Genomic DNA, 20,205 nt, shown 5'->3' with positions numbered 1-20,205 from the left:
GTAAAAGTCAAACTCTACTTTCTACAAATACTTGATAATGACCCTCAAAACTTTCCTTGACCAAAATGCAGGACACTTACGGCAATTTCCAAATTATCAATATCAACTATTCTTGATAAGTAACCAACAAAATTCCAGTGATTTGTTTTGCTTATTTTTCAAACCAAATTTATTATTTTGAGTCTTTGGACTCTTTTTCTGCTTTTTAATGCTTTACATCCTTCTTTAATTACCCTAATCCGTAGTAGCAATAATAATAATAATAATAATAATAATAATAATAATAATAATAATAATTGTGTGTTGCATATATATTAACAACAAAAAAAAAATGCTTATTGAACCTTTCAAAAGTCAAATAAAACTTCACACCAAATATTATCAAATAGAATATTTCAACTATTTAAAATTTCATATCCTACTTACTCATTACGTTTTTATAGCATATAAAAAATAGGAATGAGCTGCAAAATATATCGTTAATTTGTTATTAAATAGCCTTAGCTATTAGGATTTTTGGTTAATTCGTTGCTAATCCATCACTAAATAGAGTTAGCAACTAATTTTTGTTACTCACTGACCAAATGAAGTAATTCCTATTTTTTCTTTTTAAATATTGCTAGCTTACTCATTGTCTAGTGATACTAATAAAAAAAAATGGGTCTTAATGATTCCCAAAGAATATCAAATAATTAGTCGTATTTATTTTAGTCAAAATGGTTTCTTTGGAGATCAAAAAAGAAGTAATTAAAAAATTCTTTTGGATATTTAAAGCATTTAATGGAAGATTTTGGATATAAAAATGTCACGTTTTGTCTCCCCCTATTAGTAGGTTCGTCTTAGGTTGTTTTGTTTTTCAACTATAGCCCAACTCTTTGATTCACTTTCACATCCTCCTCATTAGTATCCTCCTGTGTCTCAAAAAAAAATAATTTTTTTTTTATAATATTTTAATTTTAATTATTCACATAATATATTTTTCTCAGATTTAACTTGATGAGAATATACTGAGTATATTATTGTTGCATGTGATATGTTTAAGATACCAAGATAAAAGAATATTTTAGTACATTTGACATAACTTTAATTTAGAATTGCAAGATTTAATTTTTTTTTTTCTTAAACTTTGTTTCAAGTCAAATTAGATCATTTTTTTTAAACAAAGGAAATACTATTTACTATGTCTCATTTGTGTGACATTCTTTCCTTTTTAGTTAGTCCCAATTAAAAAGAATGTTAGTATCTTACTATATTTGAGAATAATTTCATTTAAAATTTTCCTTTTTTCCTTAAATATCTAAAGATTGTTTTTAGACCACAAATTTTAAAGTGTTGCTCTTTTTTTTTTTTTTTTTTTTTTTTAAAATATTGTATCAAGTCAAACTTGCCACTTAGAATAGAATGCAGGAAATAGAATTTTTTAGTAAAAAATTATATATGAAAAATCAAGGTCTGACTATTGCAATTGCATAGGATTTTTGGCCGTTTAGTCAAAATACTTTTATTATAATTTTTTTCATTCTTAAGACTCGAATGCAAGTTATCCCTAGCTAACTCTTAGTGTAGAGTGGTATTGTTTCTCCCTTTTAATGAGCTCTACATTACGTGAATCTAAATTAGATCGATCAACATATTTTGAATACAATATTTCAAAACAAACCCTACTTCATCTCATCCTATATATCATTTAGGTATAGTGTTCAATCACACCAAAGGCTCCTCATCCCCCCTCCAAAAAAAAATTTTTTTTTTTTAAAAAATCAAATAATTATGAATGGACTACCGCGAAATGATTGTGGTGAGATGAATAGCTAGGTCGAGTCCTTCGAATGAAAAATATTCTGATGGAAACGTACACTTTCTCTTTTAATGAATATATTATTACACGGCATGAATCTGAATTACTCGTGTCCAAAGCAGGTATCGATGTGTCTATCGCGATATGGGAAACAAAAGAAAATATAATATGTATTTTCTACCTTTTTTTTGTTGAATGATTGTAAAAGAATTTTTTAATTTTTTGTAAAGCCTAACTTGAAGGGATTGAGCCCAATGCTTTATTGACCCTAACTAGTTATTTGTTTAGTTAGTAAAGCAACATTTATGAGTCTTTTGGAATATTCCACGTTGACATGACTGCCTGCATAATTTTTGGATCCCAAATTAATTAACATGATGACACACATTTTTTCATCAAAAACTAAAAGTCATTTTTGAAAATTATTTTTCATCAAAGTACAGTTATAATGTTATATAGCCCTTTTTATAACTTAAAAGGCTTTTGAAAATAATTTTGTGTTGCCACTCAATGTATCGAAAAGGATTTTGAATAGAATAAGATTGGTTCATATTGGAGAAAAAATTCTCTATATTTGATTCAAATATTGTACCTATATATGGGATAAGGATTAAAGGACGAAAAATCGAGGATTTCACGTGATATTTTTATCGATTTGAATTATTTTATATCTCCGTTCAATAAGAAAATGGGTAAAATTCTACAGTTGGGATGACGGATGAACCCTAACTTAATTAGGTGCATTTAAAATAAAATTAATCGATTCAATTGTGAAATAACACAACATATAAATGTCTATTAATTAGGAAATAGTTTCATCGAAGCGAATTCTCCCTAGATATATCTACTCAATTTAATTCTAATTTATTTCTATGCATTAGATCATTCTTTCCACGAATTACCTGGTACCTGAATCTTGCATGGATAGCTTAGATAACTCAACACTATAGGTTAAAATTTGATCCTTTATCGTGACAACTGAGAATTCACAATATTTAATTCTAAATCTGGTCCATATAGTAAAATTTAAGATGGTTTACTAGGCTAATTACTTTACATTATTGACTTATTTATTGTCACATGCTTTTGCTTAATTAGCATGCATATTCATCAGCCTTATGTCACTAAGAGAATCTTAAATTATGTTAATTGTTCTTTTAAGAAAATAGGGTTACTATAAGGTCAAAATATAGATCTTCCATATTTGAATTTGGTCAAAGAAGAAGCAAAAAAATGTTTTAAGTTGTTTCCTATATTGGGTTTAAGCACTTTAACCTTTCCTCTTTTTGTTTTCCTTTGTCTCAAAGCAAATAGTATAGAAGACAAAAGAGAAAATACTTATAATATACGTAATAGAATTTTTTAATCCTATCAGGTCATTTGTAAATATTTTTAGTTGCCTCAACTCAATTTGTGCATCGAGCTGCTCTTTGAATATAATAATTAAGTTCACATACATATACATATATAAGTTAACCTATCATAAAAGCTTGTAGTTCACCTCGATCATAACCGACCATCTAAACCCGCCCCTACCTAGGGGAGGAACTACTTTATAAGTTAGGACTTACGAGTTCACATGAATTTAATAGTTTTTGCGCATATCTTTAATTATTGAGTATCTATAAATATTTAATAATTTCTTAATTTAATTATCCTTATATATTAATTTCAGACAGTCACAAGATTAAGAATTCATAAAATTCACATTCTTCCTTAAGTCTGTAATTTTTTTTGGAAGCAAAACCAGCAACATATTGATGAAGTTTTGGAACTAATTAATCCAAAATTTGTGGAAAGGACATTTTCTTTAACATGTGATGGAGACCATAAAATAAAGTACAAATTAAAGTGATCAGACAATATTTTTTTGACCATAGAAGGTTCAACTTGGAAAATTTAAAAAGCCTAAAATTTAGAGTGCTTTCATTGGGTAATGATTATTCAGTAAGGCTTGTATGAGTGCATGGCTAGCATGTTTGCTTTCAAAATAGGTTAGCGTTCATTTAAAAATAAAAAATTAAAATTTCAGACTTTAAATTATACAAACTATTAGTCTAACGTATATTTTATACTATCAGGTCATCAAAAAGATAATTACATGTGAACTTCATTGAAATACGGGATTTGTAATCTTAAAAATCAGACAAGTTATCTGCTGTAACAGAGATGAGATTAAAAAAATTACTTACACTATCGATGTATATAGTGTATGCTCTTAATTTTATTGTTACTATAGAGGCATTGGCTTCAACTAGCTAGTAGCGTTTGAATTATGTTAAAAGAAGTCTAAGTTGTGACTATAATGATTTCTCTTACAACTTTTAACCTTGATTATCTTTGACTTAAAAGAGAGAAAAAAGAAATTGCTAAGTGTTAAGCAAGATGTAATGACTTAAGGTAGTAGATAACCAATCATGATCATGTTTGATAATAATTCTTGTTTTTTCAAAAAAATATTAGTTTATTGGGAATTAAAGTTACTTTCCTTGTTTTGACTGATTTATTTACTCAAATTAGTGGAAAAAGAATGAGTTGCCTTACTCATATTAACATTGAGGAAGGTATTTATTACTATTATTAAACTAGGAAGGTTGATTAGAAGTTTAGAACTAGTGCTATTTTTATACCTCAAGAGAATTTGTTTTTAATAGATCTTTGAATTTTAAAAAAGTTTTTGAAGTAGAATTGCATGATGAATAAAGTCCTTTTATTTTCTTAATATTCTTTGGAATGCCTATTTTCTTTTTTGATATATTTTTTGAGTAAAGTATAGTTTAAACAAATCGTAGATATTGATGTGATTATAAATCGTCACATTTAAGCTAAAATGAAGCATCACTTGGTACGACCTTCCATTTATTCATTAATGCTTTTGGGTATAGGGCAATTTAGCTACACTTCACCACAAAAATGAGCTTTAAGCTATGTGAGTCTGAATTAGTAGAATTTGTCATATTTAGATACAATAATTAGCAAATATATATTGACAAGTACTAGTGTTTGGAATGAATAAATCATGTACATTCACTTTAGTCTCTTTATTAATTAGTTTTGTCATCATTGAAAAGTTTTTTAAAATACTCTTCTTGAGTACTCAAGGGTTATCGGAGACAATCTTTATATCTTTTATAAGGTCGGAACAAGGTTGACATACACCTCCACTTGTGTAGGATCACATTGAATATATTGTCGTGATTGTAAAAACGAAGATATATAGTTGGAAAAACCACTAAAAAAAGATCAAATATGAGGGAGGATCTGAACGAATTCTGATTTCATTTCTCTGCATAGAGCATTGAATTACTTACGTTATGATCGGTTTAAAGTGTTAAAAAGAAAATTATTTAGATAATTTTTTCAAATACCCTAAGGTGGCTTATTAGTTAGTTAAACACTTTTTACTTTTGAAAAATATTGAGATGTTGGTCAGCCATGCAAAACAGATCATAATAATAAGCACCTTACTTTAAAAACTTTATGCATGCTTTTGATTGATCAAAACAACAATTTAAAATTGATTTTCTTTTAATAATATAAAGTTCTAATTAAGTACTGTGGCTCAAAATCCCATGAAAAAGGAGGTGAAATTTTTTCATAAAAATTCCAAAAGATGATGAAAATTAAGTGGACAAGCTCATGAGGTTTGAGACATAAAAGGGGAACAACATTAGTGAAGTTGCAAACAATTATGGACCCCTTTTATCTAGTCAGACCAACTTTAATTTCTTATTTTTTTCTTCTAAATGTTAATAGTTAGTTTTTCAAAAATACAGTTCGGTGCATTAAAACTGTCGTCGTATGGTGTTTAGAGAAGGTCTCGAATCTATGCTTATTTTTAACTTTCCGAAGTATTTCATCATTACTACGCCCTTCCTCATGTCTGGGTGCTTAGGTATCAACCATAAGCCTTTCCTCGTTTGAACATCACCTTTCACTTTTAAGGCTATACCATCCTAAGATGCTGCTAAATGGATGGAGGGTAAGGTTACATGAGCAGTATATTGATCTTTTTCTCCAATAACACACTCGATGCGGTAGCATCGCCCTTTGTAACGATCACGATTATCATAAAGATTTATTATACTCAATCTTATCTTGCATTATTTCTGTCAGATGCTATTTCCATAACTTGAATGTATGACCTCTTGATCACATGGAATCAACTTTAGCAGTTACTTCAAGGCCTCCATCGTTAATACTTATTTTTCACTTATTGTTTATTTTCTTGAAAATGTAGATTAAGAACAAAACAAATCTAAAAAACATGTATGAAATGAGTTCCTATAGCAAAGAGAAAAGCCTTTCGGCGGTTAAGCTTTGTTGCATTAGTCAAGTTCAAAAAGGCCCTACTTTAATTTGACTATTTTCTGACTCGTTTTTCTTTTGACTTATTTGGAATTAAAAAGAAAGAAAGAAAAAAATTTAAAGAATTTGAATGTTTGAACTCTTATTAGAGTAGCAAAATTGACTGGTGAAAACATGATTCATTAAATTTGTTTAAAATTAATTAATTTAACTTGTTTAAAAGTTGGACTAATATATGTAGTGTAGATTGACTTATGAAAGATCATATCAAGATATTTAATATTTTTATTTGATATATTATATGTAATCACAATAAAAGTAAAAAATAATTTTAGGTAATTAAACAATATGTGACTTTGAAAAAAAAAAAACCAATAATTAACTTATTTTTTTTCTAATTGATAATGATTTTTCTTCAATGATCAAATACTTTTATAGTTTAGTGATTATTTATGAAATTTACTTGATTATATAATGAAGAAAATGTAAAAAACACTACCGTATATTTTATTTTTTTTATAAAGGGAAAAGACATTGTTTCCACCCTAAACTATACACGAAAAGTCTAAACCACACCTAAACTATACTAGTGACCTATTACACACCTTAACTATAAAAAAGTGATATTATTACCTTCCCGTGACCCCATTCTAAGGTGCATGTGTTACACTTATTTTAAGCGCGTCCAGCCTATTAAATAACAAAAGTAAACGGCTAAAAACATTAAGGGAAAAGTCATCATTTCTACCCCAAACTATGGTTGAAAAGTCGAATCCACACCTAAACTATATAAGTGATCTATTACACACCTTAACTATAAAAAAGTGATACTTTTTACTGACGTAGTGCTGACGTGGCAGCGCGTGTAAAACACTACACCACATGCAAGTGGTGGTAGCCTGACAGGGTGTAAATAATTTCACTTTTTTATAATTTAGGTATGTAATAGGTCACTAGTATAGTTTAGATATGACTTCGACTTTTCAGTTATAGTTTGGGATGAAAACGATGCTTCTCCCTTTAAAAAAAGAAAAGGTAAACTAAAGATAACAACTTATCGGTTTCATGTTTGTTGATAAATAGCTTTCATAGGCATGCATGGACGGCCGCCATTTTAGACCTAAAAACATGCATGGTTTCATTGTTTCCCATGGAATCCTTTTAAAACATAAATTTAAAAAATTTGGAGCTTAGTCGGAGAAAATCTCAATTATGAATCTATCGAGATAAATAATTAGCTCTCAATACATCTAACGAAAATATATTTTTTTCTTTATAAAGATACATAATTAGCTTTCGATAGATATATTTTTTATTTTTAATCTGTCGAGATACATATTACATCCAACGAAGATAAATTTTTTCCTTTGAAGAAATACATAATTAGCTCCCAATAGATTTTTTTTTTTCGATTTTAAATCTGTCGAGATATATAATTAGCCTCCAATATATGCAACAAAGATAATAATTAGTTGACATTTTTGTAATTACTTTGTAAGGGAGGAGATTTGTGTGTAAATATGATAGAGTTAAGGTGTATGTTTATGCTATCCCCCCTCCCCTTTTTTTTTTCTTAATAATCGTGATGTCCAAATCAATTTTTACGCACTTTGACTAAATCTACAAGATACATGTCGCCTCCCTTGAAATTTTAAAATTTTTCATGAAATCCTTTCCCATTTTCAAAATTTTAAATCCAATATTTTAGAAAGTTTTACCTATAGATAAATCTCTTTTTAAGTAATACGACGGTATTAAAAAAATTATATTAGCTATGTGTATATCTTAACACATAACTATATAATGCTTACCAATTTATATATAGGGTTTGAATTATATATGTACAATGAATTTTTGTACCATTAGTATATTTTTAACATGGTTACTCACCATTTATTTCTAGGTTATTAATCAATATTAATTATTAACTTAAATTACCTATTATTATCTAATAAATAATCTTATTGTGTAAAATATTTTTTTTTAACACGACAGTATATAGAACTTACACTCATAAAAAACTACCACCAAAAATATGGATATTAATGACGATGATAAACAATTTCTTTTTTTAAAAAATTATTATCCGTGATTATAGTATGGAAGTGGCAATGATATTAACAAAGTAATTAGTGAGAATAATTGATATTGACAAAGACAAATAAGTGGTGTGCTTTTTGGTAGACTTTATTATTCTTGGATGGAATAAAGGGATTATTATAAGAACTTTATTTGACATCCTAACGGTATTAACTACCAAATTCCATGTTTTTTTTTTAAGTTTTATTAGATGATTGGTATTTATTTTGAGGCCTCACTAATTTAAATTTACATCGGGAATTTCTACTTAATTTGGACGGTAAAGTATTTCCTACCATAAAGAACTTTATAGTCAAAGTTAATTCAAATCCGAAGCGTCTAACTAAAAATGAAAAAAAAAATACTTACTACTCTACTACGTTATTTTGATAGCACCAAATTCCACTAATAAAAGCCACTTGTCTACTTCTAAATTACACTTTGGGGGTGGGGTAGTAGAATCTTAATTATTCCTTTAATTTCTAATCAACTACTCATTAATTAAATAATCAACTTAATTAGTTGCTTAACCGACTTTTCAATTGTTAACCAACATGTTAATTAAGTGTGTAAGTAAAGTGTAATAGATTTTCTACTATCACGTCAAGCAGACTTATAATAACGAATAATTATTTTATAACAAATTAAATGCATTAGTACCCGTAGCTATTGTGATTATGCTCTTTTAAGTCGAGGTTCTATCAAAAATAATATCGACATCGCACAAAATAGATATAAGGTTGTCTGCGTACATACTATTCTCCCAAGACCCGTATTGTGGCATCCAGGGAAGGTAGGATAATGTACACAAACTTAAATCCTACTTTTATGATGTAGATCAAGTTATTTCTGGTGACACTCGCTAAGAAAAAGTGCAATTAAAATAAGATTGAAAGGGAAATAACGACCACAAAATAATGAGATGAACAAAACAAATTAAATAACGATTATAGTAGTAAAACTGGAGAAAAAGATACTATGCGAATAATTAATAATTAATACTACTAACTACGAAGAAGATGAGAAGAGGGGACTAGCTCCCTGCCTCTCCCACATACAAGTACGACAACACTAGGCTACCTACTATCGATCCTTCTACCTAAATTCACGATCTCCATATCTTTCTATCTCGGAGTGAATCCGTGGTTAATATGAAACTTCAAGTTTTAATTTTATCATTTTCAAATTAATCTAGCCATAAATTTATGCTGCTGTTAAGCTCTAATATGTGAATTTCATTGTTACTCCATCTTCGTCTTGAGCCGCTGGTCTATTAGAAACAACCTCTCTACCTCACCTCTGAGATAGAGATACGATCTGCGTACACTCTACCCTTTCCCGATCCCACTTTGTGGGATTAACTTGAGTATGTAGTTATTGTTGTTGTTGTTATTAGTCCCTCTGAATTAAGGAGTATGTATAATAGTCCAAATGTCTTTTATTTAACATGAAATGGGCCAAATTATGGTTATTCAGGCCAGATACTTGAGTTCCAGTCTTCTATAACCCAATCCAGCTCCAGTTGGTTATATAAAGCCCATTAATAAATAGCCAAAAGATTCAACACTAGAAAAGGATAGTCTCGTGCACAAAAAACTTCTGTTATGAGTGGGGTCTGGAGTCTGGAGAAGGGTGGACCACAGGGTCTACTGTAAGTAGACCTTCGGATGTCTAAATTCAGACATAAGGTTTCAAGATTTAATATATATATATATATATAAAGTAATGTTTAACTTATATAAACGGTGTAATTTTCAAGTAAAAAGTGTTCATCTGACCACCTTCATTGTTTGTAGTTCCAAAACAAGGGCACCACAGCTTATATATAGATCTTACTTGCATTGGAATAACAACAACAACAACGGCACTTAGTATAATCCCACAAGTGAAGACGGACTTACATTTCAATCTCAACGAAAAAATAGTACGTAATGTTTATGATACAACAACCACGTATTTGATATTCACAATCTAATTAAAAAGCTTTCATAATATAAGTAAGTCCTATTTGAAGTACTCCATCCAGGGGCGGAGCCAACCTTAAAGCGACGAGCTCAGCAGAACCCATATCTTTGGCTTAAACCCTACATTTTCATTAAAAATTTCATTTAATATGTATAAATAATATGTTCAGAACCCATAAACTAAAAATCCAGACTAGTATATCCGCTCATCTATCCTCAACCGAAAAATCAGGTTCAATAGGCTTTTGTAATGAACTAATAATTTCTAGTTCTCCCCTCATGCTACCACCCTTTCTGGTGCTTGTTGCCAATTTTGCAGCATACACAGCAAATTCTGAAGCCTTTTGTCCCAACGACGCGCTTCTTCCTTCATCGCGTAGTTCAACAGGAGCAGCAAGGTGACTTTGCTTCGCTTTATTAAGCTCAGCAGCCTCTTTCCTTCTTTTGTACCGAAACCAAGCTGCTTGTATAAAACACGCGGCCCAAGTCCTCCATTGGTTCGAGTAAAACCTGAACGTATGCCTTAACTGCTTGCTATGTAGCTTACGGAACTGTGATGCCACGAATGTAACATCCTCTGCAGACAATGCAAACGCTTCAACTTCAGTAAGAGCGATCACTGTACGCGTAGAGGATGGAAGGATGATACTCGGACGAGGGTCTAGTGCCCATGTTAGTAGCTCTTCACCACAGAAGTCACATGGACCGAGCTTACATGAATTGAAGAATCCTGTTCTACCTCCATCAGTAGTGTAGGAATCCAAATGGCCACGTATAATGAAGTGCATTTCCTTCACTGGATCAGCTTCGCGAACAAGGCAGGTTCCTGCTGTGTATAAAAGTGGTTTCAACCTTTCACATATTGCATCCAAGATACACTCATCCATTTGATCAAATAGCGGGACCTGCAGGACGAGCAAGGTTAAAAAGGCACATAACCAATTCAGTAGACTCGTCCAACAACTAAAGTACTAGGAAGTAACAGATGCAGCATCCAACAAGAGTTAGATAGAAGTCGAGGTATACAAGTATATGATACTTACTCGACGAACTAGATCAAGACAAAGATGGCGCTTGATGTCCCTTCTGAGGTCCACAGGAAGGCTTCTAATGATTGATTCTTCGTCAACACCTCTTGCTGTCACCCATCGATACAGATCATATTTCCGCACCCTCTCCTTTAGATCGTGGGGTAGTTGGCGATGATCCATCCATTCTTCTGTATCGGTCCTCCTAATCCTCCATTCTTCAAGTCTCTTAGTAGTTGATTGAAGGAAGCTCTTGTATTAAAAAAAACAAGACCATATCAATGACACATTTTCAGTACAAATTTGGCTAAGATCATCCAATGACTTGCCTGCATATTCCCAATAAGTAACGCGAAAAATAATAATCCAAGAATTGCAAGAACAACCGCGAAATTGATTTCATTAATGTCCGTAGTTGTCATGAGATTCTGCCCAATAGAGCTGCAAAAGTTGATCAAAGAAAGTTAACATTTATAATCAAAGAAAACTAACAGGTCTTTTAGCTGCATTTTGTTACCTTAGATTCCTTAAGCCCCACCAAAAACAATATGTGTACTTGTTCAAGAACGATGACTGTGTAACGCGATAAGTCAGTGCATCGTTAAAGATTCCAAATTGGAAGAAGTTGCTGCTAGGACCACATAATGTAGAGATATTGCTCCATTGATACCACGCGATTCTACTGGTATCGTTCATCCTCTGGCAGTCGAAATACCAATACTGGCAATACGGTTGTTGTTGATCACAAATTTTCTTCCAACACTGTTCTTGTCTCTCCACAGCTAAAAGGTACCAACAAGATCCCATGACCTTAACAAGAATCACAATCAAAATGATAGCCAAGTCAACAATTTACGCGTATGAAAACTCACAACGTAGTTTTCTTTTTGAACTGATTTTTCATGTTATGCTATATTATATGTTCTCTATAACATTTTTTCTGTAGCAGCAGAAGATATCTAGATAAACGAGGTCGTTATAGAGAGGTTCGACTGTATTTAGTAAAGTGGAACAACAAATTTAGTCCACCTTAAATTTTTTGACAGATAATGCTATTTTGGCAAATGTTGATTTTACAATGTTTCTCATCATTGCATATAACTTACATGACTACCCAGCATGAAGAGCACGAGGTTATACACCGCGCCAGCCCAAGCCGCTTCCACCATAACGCCGGTGGTCTTGATAATGTGAGATGAAAGTGGAAAAATCAGACATAGCCTCAAGAGGAACTGAGAAATGATAGTCAGGCGTAAGGCGTGTTTTGCACCAATAATGTTCGAACCTCTGAGAGACGGGATTGCAGCCCAAATCAAAACCTGAAAACAGAAATCTCGTTAAGGGTGTTGAAGATTTAATATATATCTATATAAAGTAAACTTTGGCCTATATATACAGTATTATTTTCTATATAGACAGTATGATTTTCTGACGAAGAGTGTTCAACTGACCACCCTACAGTCGATGTAGCTATGCAAATCAACATTTGATGCAACTTGTAAGCCTAAAAGACATTATATCTACCAACTTATCAGTCCATTTTTGGCATGTAAAATCAGAACAGAGGAAATAACAGCAGACTATAAGTTTTTAAATCGCAAAAAGACTGCTACAGACTTGGAGGATACCTGAGGAAGAGGAAGAGTAGCCAAGAGGTCGACCCAAAAATCCTTTTGAAGATACCTTGAAGCAATTTTCGATGAATCAATGACTAGCTCTCCTCTTCCAAAAACGCGAGAGGATGGTGCAACATAAGCTGTTCGAAAATGAACTAAAATCTGAACCAGATAAAATGCATCTATCACTGATCGAACGACTGTAAGGACTATCTCCATCGGATAACTTGCATCCATGCAGATTTCATCGTTAACACTTGGCAAATAGAAGAACAATGGATCAACAAACAGAGAAGTAAGACAAGCAATGAGGAAACATTTGTTCCATATGTTTATAGGACGTCCTCGCGGATCTAGTATCTTCCATTGCAACCCATCATAGTCCTCAGAAAATACTCTTGAAAGCTTTTTCTTTCGAAACATCTTCATTTTTGGCTCTATTTCTACCTTCTCGAGCTCTAAGTTAGATGTTTCTTCATGCTTCTTTATGGAGACAGTTTTGAGGAATTTCGTCGCGTTGTATGATCCAGACTTCGCAATGTCAAAGTCATTTGGAAATCTGATTACAGATACAGGTTTGCATCAGAACAAAAATGAACATAACTTAGTGATATTGCTCGGACTCTCCAAAAATGCTACCACACCTATATGGATTTTAGTATTATCTGACACGCTCCCCCACAACATTTTTGAAGAGTCCGAGCAACATAGAAAAGGACGACTACAAAAAATTTACCATAAGCTACAAGTACTTTAGCCACAAATTCAAGATTCTTAGATATACCTGACAGATTTTTGCTTAGTAGAAGACATGGTGCTCTAGCTAAAAATATTCTGACCTTAAACGTCGTTGCTGCTGAAACACGGAAGAATTGAAATCTTAGATCAACACACCATGCATAGACTGTATGAACTGTCTAAACGTTAAGATTTCTTGAACAATAAATAACCAGTGTAGATATTCACGACCAAGAAGTACCTTATATTAGTTGTGTACTGTTTCAATTATATTAAATATAATCTTGTAGTCTTCAACATGTCATAGAAGAATCGAGAGTTGACACTAAGCAATGATAATGAGTAGTGGTCTTAGCAGTCATATATTGTTTGAAGAATTTGTACTAAAGAACAACAGAAGGTATTTGTGTGAGAATATTGCAGCAATCTTGTATGTTTGTTATTTATTTTTTTTGGTAGAAAACAATATTGTTTTATATGTCCTTATGAACATTGTTATGGAATTGAACTAGGATCATGTAACATGACTAAAACATGAATTTTGAATTTACAATAGAAGGAATTTTGACTTGAAATTGAAGTTTATGTTTGTTTTGTTTGACCTTCAAATGTATCTAAATTTGTAGAAAAAGACAAAGTAATGGATCCACATCTATTTTAAACAATAAAATTATTTCAATATCGAAGAATAAGTTGGTTGTATCAATTGGATTAGTATTTCGTGATGTTGAATTCTACATTGGAGTCACTGAGAAGTATTGCCCTTTTAAGAACAATAATAATATATTCAGTATAATTAATGGTGGAACCAATACTTCTATTAAGGAAATTCAAAATTTAAAGAATGGTGGAACCAATACTTCTATTAAGGAAATTCAAAATTTAAAGAAGAAAACATGGGGGTGGGGGTTGTTTCAATATCTACTATTTTAACCATACATATATAATATAATTTTTTGGCAAAACCAAAATAGATGCAGCGGCCTCGCAGGACCACCCAGGTTCGCTTCACGCCCGGGCCCCGAGCACACCCTGAGAATCGTGGGCTAACACCCACCGATTTGACCCAAAAATGGTTCGTTCATCCTGTTTCGCCCATTTGACCATACAAACGACCTTACCGTCCCAATCTCCCCCGCTCCTCAGCCTGCCTGGGGGCCTCCGGTCGATTTTCAACCCAAAACACGTCCGAGCCCCGGGCACACCCCAAGAATCATGTGCTAACTCCCGGCGATTTGGCTCTAAAATGGTCTGTTTGTGCCGTTTCGACCGTTTGACCCCCTAAACGACCCCGTCGACCCACCCTCCCATGCTTCTCAGCTTACCTAGGGTCCCCGATTGATTTTCGATCCAAAAAACACCAGGGACCCAGGCACACCGATCTCGCTGATCCACCCTCCCCCGCTCTTCAACTTGCTTGGGGGCCCTTGTCGATTTTTAGCCTAAAACATGCCTGGGACGCAGGCATACCCTTAGAACAGTGGGCTAACACCCATCGATTTGGGCCAAAACTAGCCTTTTCTTGCCGTTTTGCCCGTTTGACCACCCAATGACCCTGCTGGCCTCACTGGCCCACCCCCCACTATTCAACCTTTTTGGGGGGCCTAGTTGATTTTAGGCCCAAAACACATTCGAGCCCTGCCATACCTCGAGAACCATGGGCTAACACCGACCGATATTGCCCGATATGGCTCGTTTGTGTTGTTTTGCTTGTTTGACCACTCAAATGGCCTCACTAACCCCACCGCTGTAAACTCCCCCACTCCTCACCCTGTATGGGGCCCCAATCGATTTTTGACCTAAAATATGCCCAGGCCCTGGGCACACCCCGAGAACCATGGGTAACACCCACCGATTTGGAACGAAAATAGATCGTTCGTGTCGTTTTATCCGTTTCACTAACCAAACGACCCTACCGATCCCGTTGACCCATTCATCCCTACTCCTCAATCTGCCAGGGGCCTTTGATCGATTTCAGTTTAAAACTCGCCCAAGCCTCGGCCACATCCCGAGAACCATGTGCTAACACCCATCGATTTGGTCCAAACATGGTTGGGCTCGATCAATTTTTAGCCCATAAAAAAACCAAGCCCCAATCACACCCAAAAAATTGTGAGCTATTGACACCGATTTGGCTTGAAAATGGCTCATTCGCACCGTTTTGGCTGTTTGACCACCTAAACTGCCTCGCCGACCCCAATGACCCACTATTGGACAATCCACAGCCTTCCTAGGAGCCCCGATCAATATTTAGCCCACAACATGCCCGGGACCCGAGCAGAACCAGAAAACTATGGGCTATAGTACACCGACTTGGCTATAAAATGGTCGGTATGCGCTGTTTTGTCCGTTTGACCATGCAAACAGCCCCATCGACCCCAACGACCCATCCCTGGACGATCCATAACCTTCTTTGGAGCCTCCAACCAATTTTTAGTCCAAAACATGCCCGAGCACACCCAGAAAACCTTGAACTATAACACACCGATTTGGCCTAAAAATAGCCCATTCTCACTGTTACGCCCGTTTGACCACCCAAATGTCCCCACTAACCCCAACGGCTCACCCTGGACAATCCACAGCCTACTTGGGAGCCTCTAATCAATTTTTGGTCCAAAACACGCTCGGATCCCGTACACACCAATTGGCCCCAAAATAGCTTGATTTTCCCGTTTTGCCCGCAGCCCACCTGTGGTCGATCCTTAACCTTCATGGTAGCCCATAATTGATTTTCATATAAAATCACATTCGAACCCCGAGATCACCCAGAAAACCATGAGCTATAACACGCTAATTTAGCCTAAAAATGGGTCGTTTGCGTTGTTTCGCTCGTTTAACCACCCAAACGGCATTGTCGATCCCAACGGCCAACCCCTGGCATATCCAAAGCCTCTTTGGTTGTCCCCGGTCAATTTATGGATCAAAATACGCCTAGGCCTAGGGCACACACAAAAAACCATGAGCTATAGCACACCGATTTGGCCCGAAAATAACCCATTTGCACTATTTTTCTCGTTTGACCACCTAAACGGCCTCGCCGACCCCAACGGACCACCCCTGGATGATCCACAACCTTCTTGGGATCCCCTAATTAATTTTTGTCTGAAACACTCCTGGCCCCCGGCACACTCAGAAAATCGTGAGTTATAACACACCAATTTAGCCTGAATATAGCCCGTTCACTCTGTTTGACCACCTAAATGGCCCCGCTAACCCCGCCGGCATACCCTTGGCTGATTCATAGCCTTCCTGGGAGCCCTCGGCCAATATTTGGCCAAAAATAAGCTTGGTCCCTGGGCATACCCAGAACGCTGTAAGCTATAGCACACTGATTTGGCCCAAAATGGACCGTTCGCAATGTTTCTCCCATTTGACCAACCAAACGGCCTCGCCGACCCAAAGACCCATCTCTAGATGATCCACAACCTGCCTGGGAGCCCCTGGTCGATTTTTAACTTAAAACATGCCCAGGACCCAGGCAAAACCAGAAAATCGTGAGCTATAGCTCACTGATTTTGCCCCCAAATAGCCCGTTTGTACCGTTTCGCACGTTTGACCACCCAAACATCCCTACCAACCCCAAAGGCCCACCCTGGATGATCCACAGCCTGCTTGGGATCCTTGGTCTATTTTTGGCCCAAAACACGCTTGGGCCCCAAGCACTCCCAGAAAATCGAGAGCTATAATACACTAATTTGTCTAGAAAATGGTTCGTTCACACCGTTTTGCCCATTTGACCACCCAAACAGCCGCACCGACCTCAACAGCCCACACCTTGACAATCCACATCCTTCTTGGGAGCTCCCAGTTATTTTTGTCCTAAAACACGCTCGGGCCCTAGGCTCACCCAGAAAACTGTGAGCTACAGTACATCGATTTAGCCCAAAAATGGCCTGTTCTCATCGTTATGCCCGATTGACCATCCAAAAATCTCTGTTGACTCCAACGGCCCACCCCTGTCTGATTCACAACCTCCATGGGTTCCCTCGATTTATTTTTGGCCTAAAACATGCCCTGGCCCTGGGCACAACTCAAAAATCGTGAACTATAGCCCACCGATTTGGCTAAAAATGGCCCTATCAGGTAGTTTCGCTCTTTTGACTACCCAAACGGCCCAACCGACCCCAAAGGCCTACCCTTAGCCAATCCACAGCCTGCCTGGGATCCTCAATTAATTTTTGGCCTAAAACACGCTTGAGGCTCGGGCACACTTAGTAAACCATGAGCTATAACACACTGATTTGGCTCGAAAATGGACCATTCACGCTGTTTCACCCATTTAACCACCCCAACGGCCCCGATGACCTTAACGTCCCACCCCTAGCTGATCCACAGCCTGCTTGGGAGCCCCCGATCGAATTTTAGCCTAAAATACTCTTGGGCCTCAGGCACACCTAGAAATTCATGAGCTATAGCACACCGATTTGGCCCAAAAATAATCTATTCACGTTGTTTCGCCTATTTGACCACCCAAACAGCCCCACCAACTCCACCAACTAATTTCTGGCCGATCCATAGCCTTCCTGGGAGCCCAGTCGATTTTCGAACTAAAAAATGCCCTGACCCTGAGCACACCCAAAAACCGTGAGCTATAGCACATCAATTTGGCCTGTAAACAATATGTTCCCATTGTTTTGCCTGTTAGGCCACCCAAACGGCCCCTCCAAACCCAAAAGGCCCGCCCTTGGCCGGTCCATAGCCTACCAGGGAGCCCTTAGTCAATTTTCAACCCAAAACACGCCTGAGCCCTGGGCACACCCAAACAACTGTGAGCTATAACACACCGATTTGACTATAATAGAACGCATGCGCTCTTTCTCCCGTTTGACCACCTAAACATCCCCTTCGACCCTACCTATCTATCCGTGGACAATCCACATCCTACCTGGGATTCCCCGATTGATTGCACCCTGAGCAAAATCAAAAAATTGTGAGCTATAGCACACTGATTTAACCCAAAAATAGCCCGTTCATGCCATTTCACCCGTTTCACCACCCAAACACCCCCGATCCCAATAACCTATCCCTAGAGGATCCACAACCTTCCTAAGATCCCTCAGTCAATTTTCTGCCTAAAACACGCTCGAGGACCGGGTAAACCCAGAAAACCATGAGCTATAGCACACCGATTTGGCCTAAAAATGGCATGTTCATGATGTTTCGCTCGTTTGACCACCCAAAAGGTCCTGTTGATCCCAACAGCCTACCCCTGGCCGATCCACAACTTGCTTGGGAGCCTCCAGTCAATTTTTGAACCAAAAAAATACCCATGACCCGAACACACCTAAAAAACTGTGAGCTAAAATACATTAATTTTCCCCAAAACTGTTCGTTTGCACCATTTTGCCCATTTGACCACCCAAATAACAATGTCAACCTCAATGGACTATTCCTGAAAGATCCACAGCCCGCCTGAGATCCCCCCAGCATACCTAGAATGTCGTGAGCTATAGTACACCAATTTGGTCCAAAAATAGATCATACGCGCCGTTTCTCCCATTCGACCACCAAATGACCCTGCCGACTCCAACGACCCTTCCTTGGCTCATCCATAGCCTGCTTAATAGTATTCGGTTAATTTTCAGCCCAAAAAACTCTTGGACCCCGAGCACCCAGAAAACCATCAGATATAGCACACCAATTTAGCTTGAAAATGGTTAATTTGCGCTGTTTTACCCATTTTACCACCCAAACATCCCTGCCGACCCCAATGGCCCACCCTTAACCGATCCACAGTCTGCTTGGGAGCCTTTGGTTGATTTTTGGGCGAAAGCATGCCCATGCCCCAAGCACACCCAGAAACCCGCAAGCAAATAGCATACTAATTTGGCCCAAAAATGGCCTGTTCACGCCGTTTTTCCCGTTTGAACACCCAAACAGCTCTGTTGAACCTAAAGACCCACACTTGGCCAATTCACTGCCTACCAGGGAGCCCTCAGTTAATTTTTGGCCCAAAACACACCTGAGCCCTGTGCACACACAGAAAACCTGAGCTATAATAATCAATTTGACTAAAATGGCCCGTATGCATCATTTTGCCTGTTTGACCACCCAAACAGCCCCACCAAGCCCAATGACCTATCCGTGGCCAATCCACAGCCTACTTGGGATCCCCCGATTGATTTTCGACCTGAAACACACCCAGGTGCCTAGCAAGCCCAAAAACCGTGAGTTATAGCACACTGATTTAGCACAAAAATAGACCGTTTGCACCATTTCACTTGTTTTGACTGCCCAAACAACCCCATCGAGCCCAGCGACCCACCCCTGGCTAATCTACATCTTTTATGGGAGCCCTCAATTGATTTTCAACCCAAAACACACTCGGCACCCGGGCACACCCAGAAAATCATGAGCTATAGCATACTAATTTAGCCTGAAAATGGTCCGTTCATGCTGTTTTGCCTGTTGACCACCCAAACGGCCCTGTCAATCCCAACAGCCCACCCTTGGTCGATCCACAACTTGCCTGGGAGACCCCGATTGATTTTCAGCAAAAAAAAGGCTTGAGCCCCAAACACACCCAAAAATCCATGAGCTATAGGACACCGATTTTGCCCAAAAATTGCTCATTCTCTCCATTTAACCCGTTTGACCACCCAAATGACAACGCCGTCCCCAACGACCCATCTCTAGCTGATCCACAGCCTGCCAAAGAGCCCTAGACTGTTTTT

The 20,205-nt window shown here is 36.5% G+C and overlaps 1 protein-coding gene across 1 annotated transcript; it reads right to left on the bottom strand.

Moving 5' to 3' along the window:
• Positions 1-10,355: 10,355 nt before the first annotated feature.
• On the bottom strand, positions 10,356-13,606 carry LOC107842236 (protein CNGC15b). Its single transcript, XM_016685987.2, has 7 exons — positions 13,578-13,606; positions 12,806-13,352; positions 12,284-12,496; positions 11,695-11,987; positions 11,507-11,618; positions 11,193-11,429; positions 10,356-11,054 (listed from the first exon to the last, which is right to left on the bottom strand). Exons 1-7 carry the CDS (start codon positions 13,604-13,606, stop codon positions 10,356-10,358), a joined length of 2,130 nt encoding a protein of 709 aa, XP_016541473.1.
• Between the last annotated feature and the right edge of the window lie 6,599 nt (positions 13,607-20,205).

Source organism: Capsicum annuum, chromosome 9, assembly GCF_002878395.1.
Source record: "Capsicum annuum cultivar UCD-10X-F1 chromosome 9, UCD10Xv1.1, whole genome shotgun sequence".
NCBI lineage: Eukaryota > Viridiplantae > Streptophyta > Magnoliopsida > Solanales > Solanaceae > Capsicum > Capsicum annuum.
The sequence above is the reverse complement of the archived record's forward strand: the minus strand, read 5'-3'. Positions and strand labels throughout refer to the sequence as shown.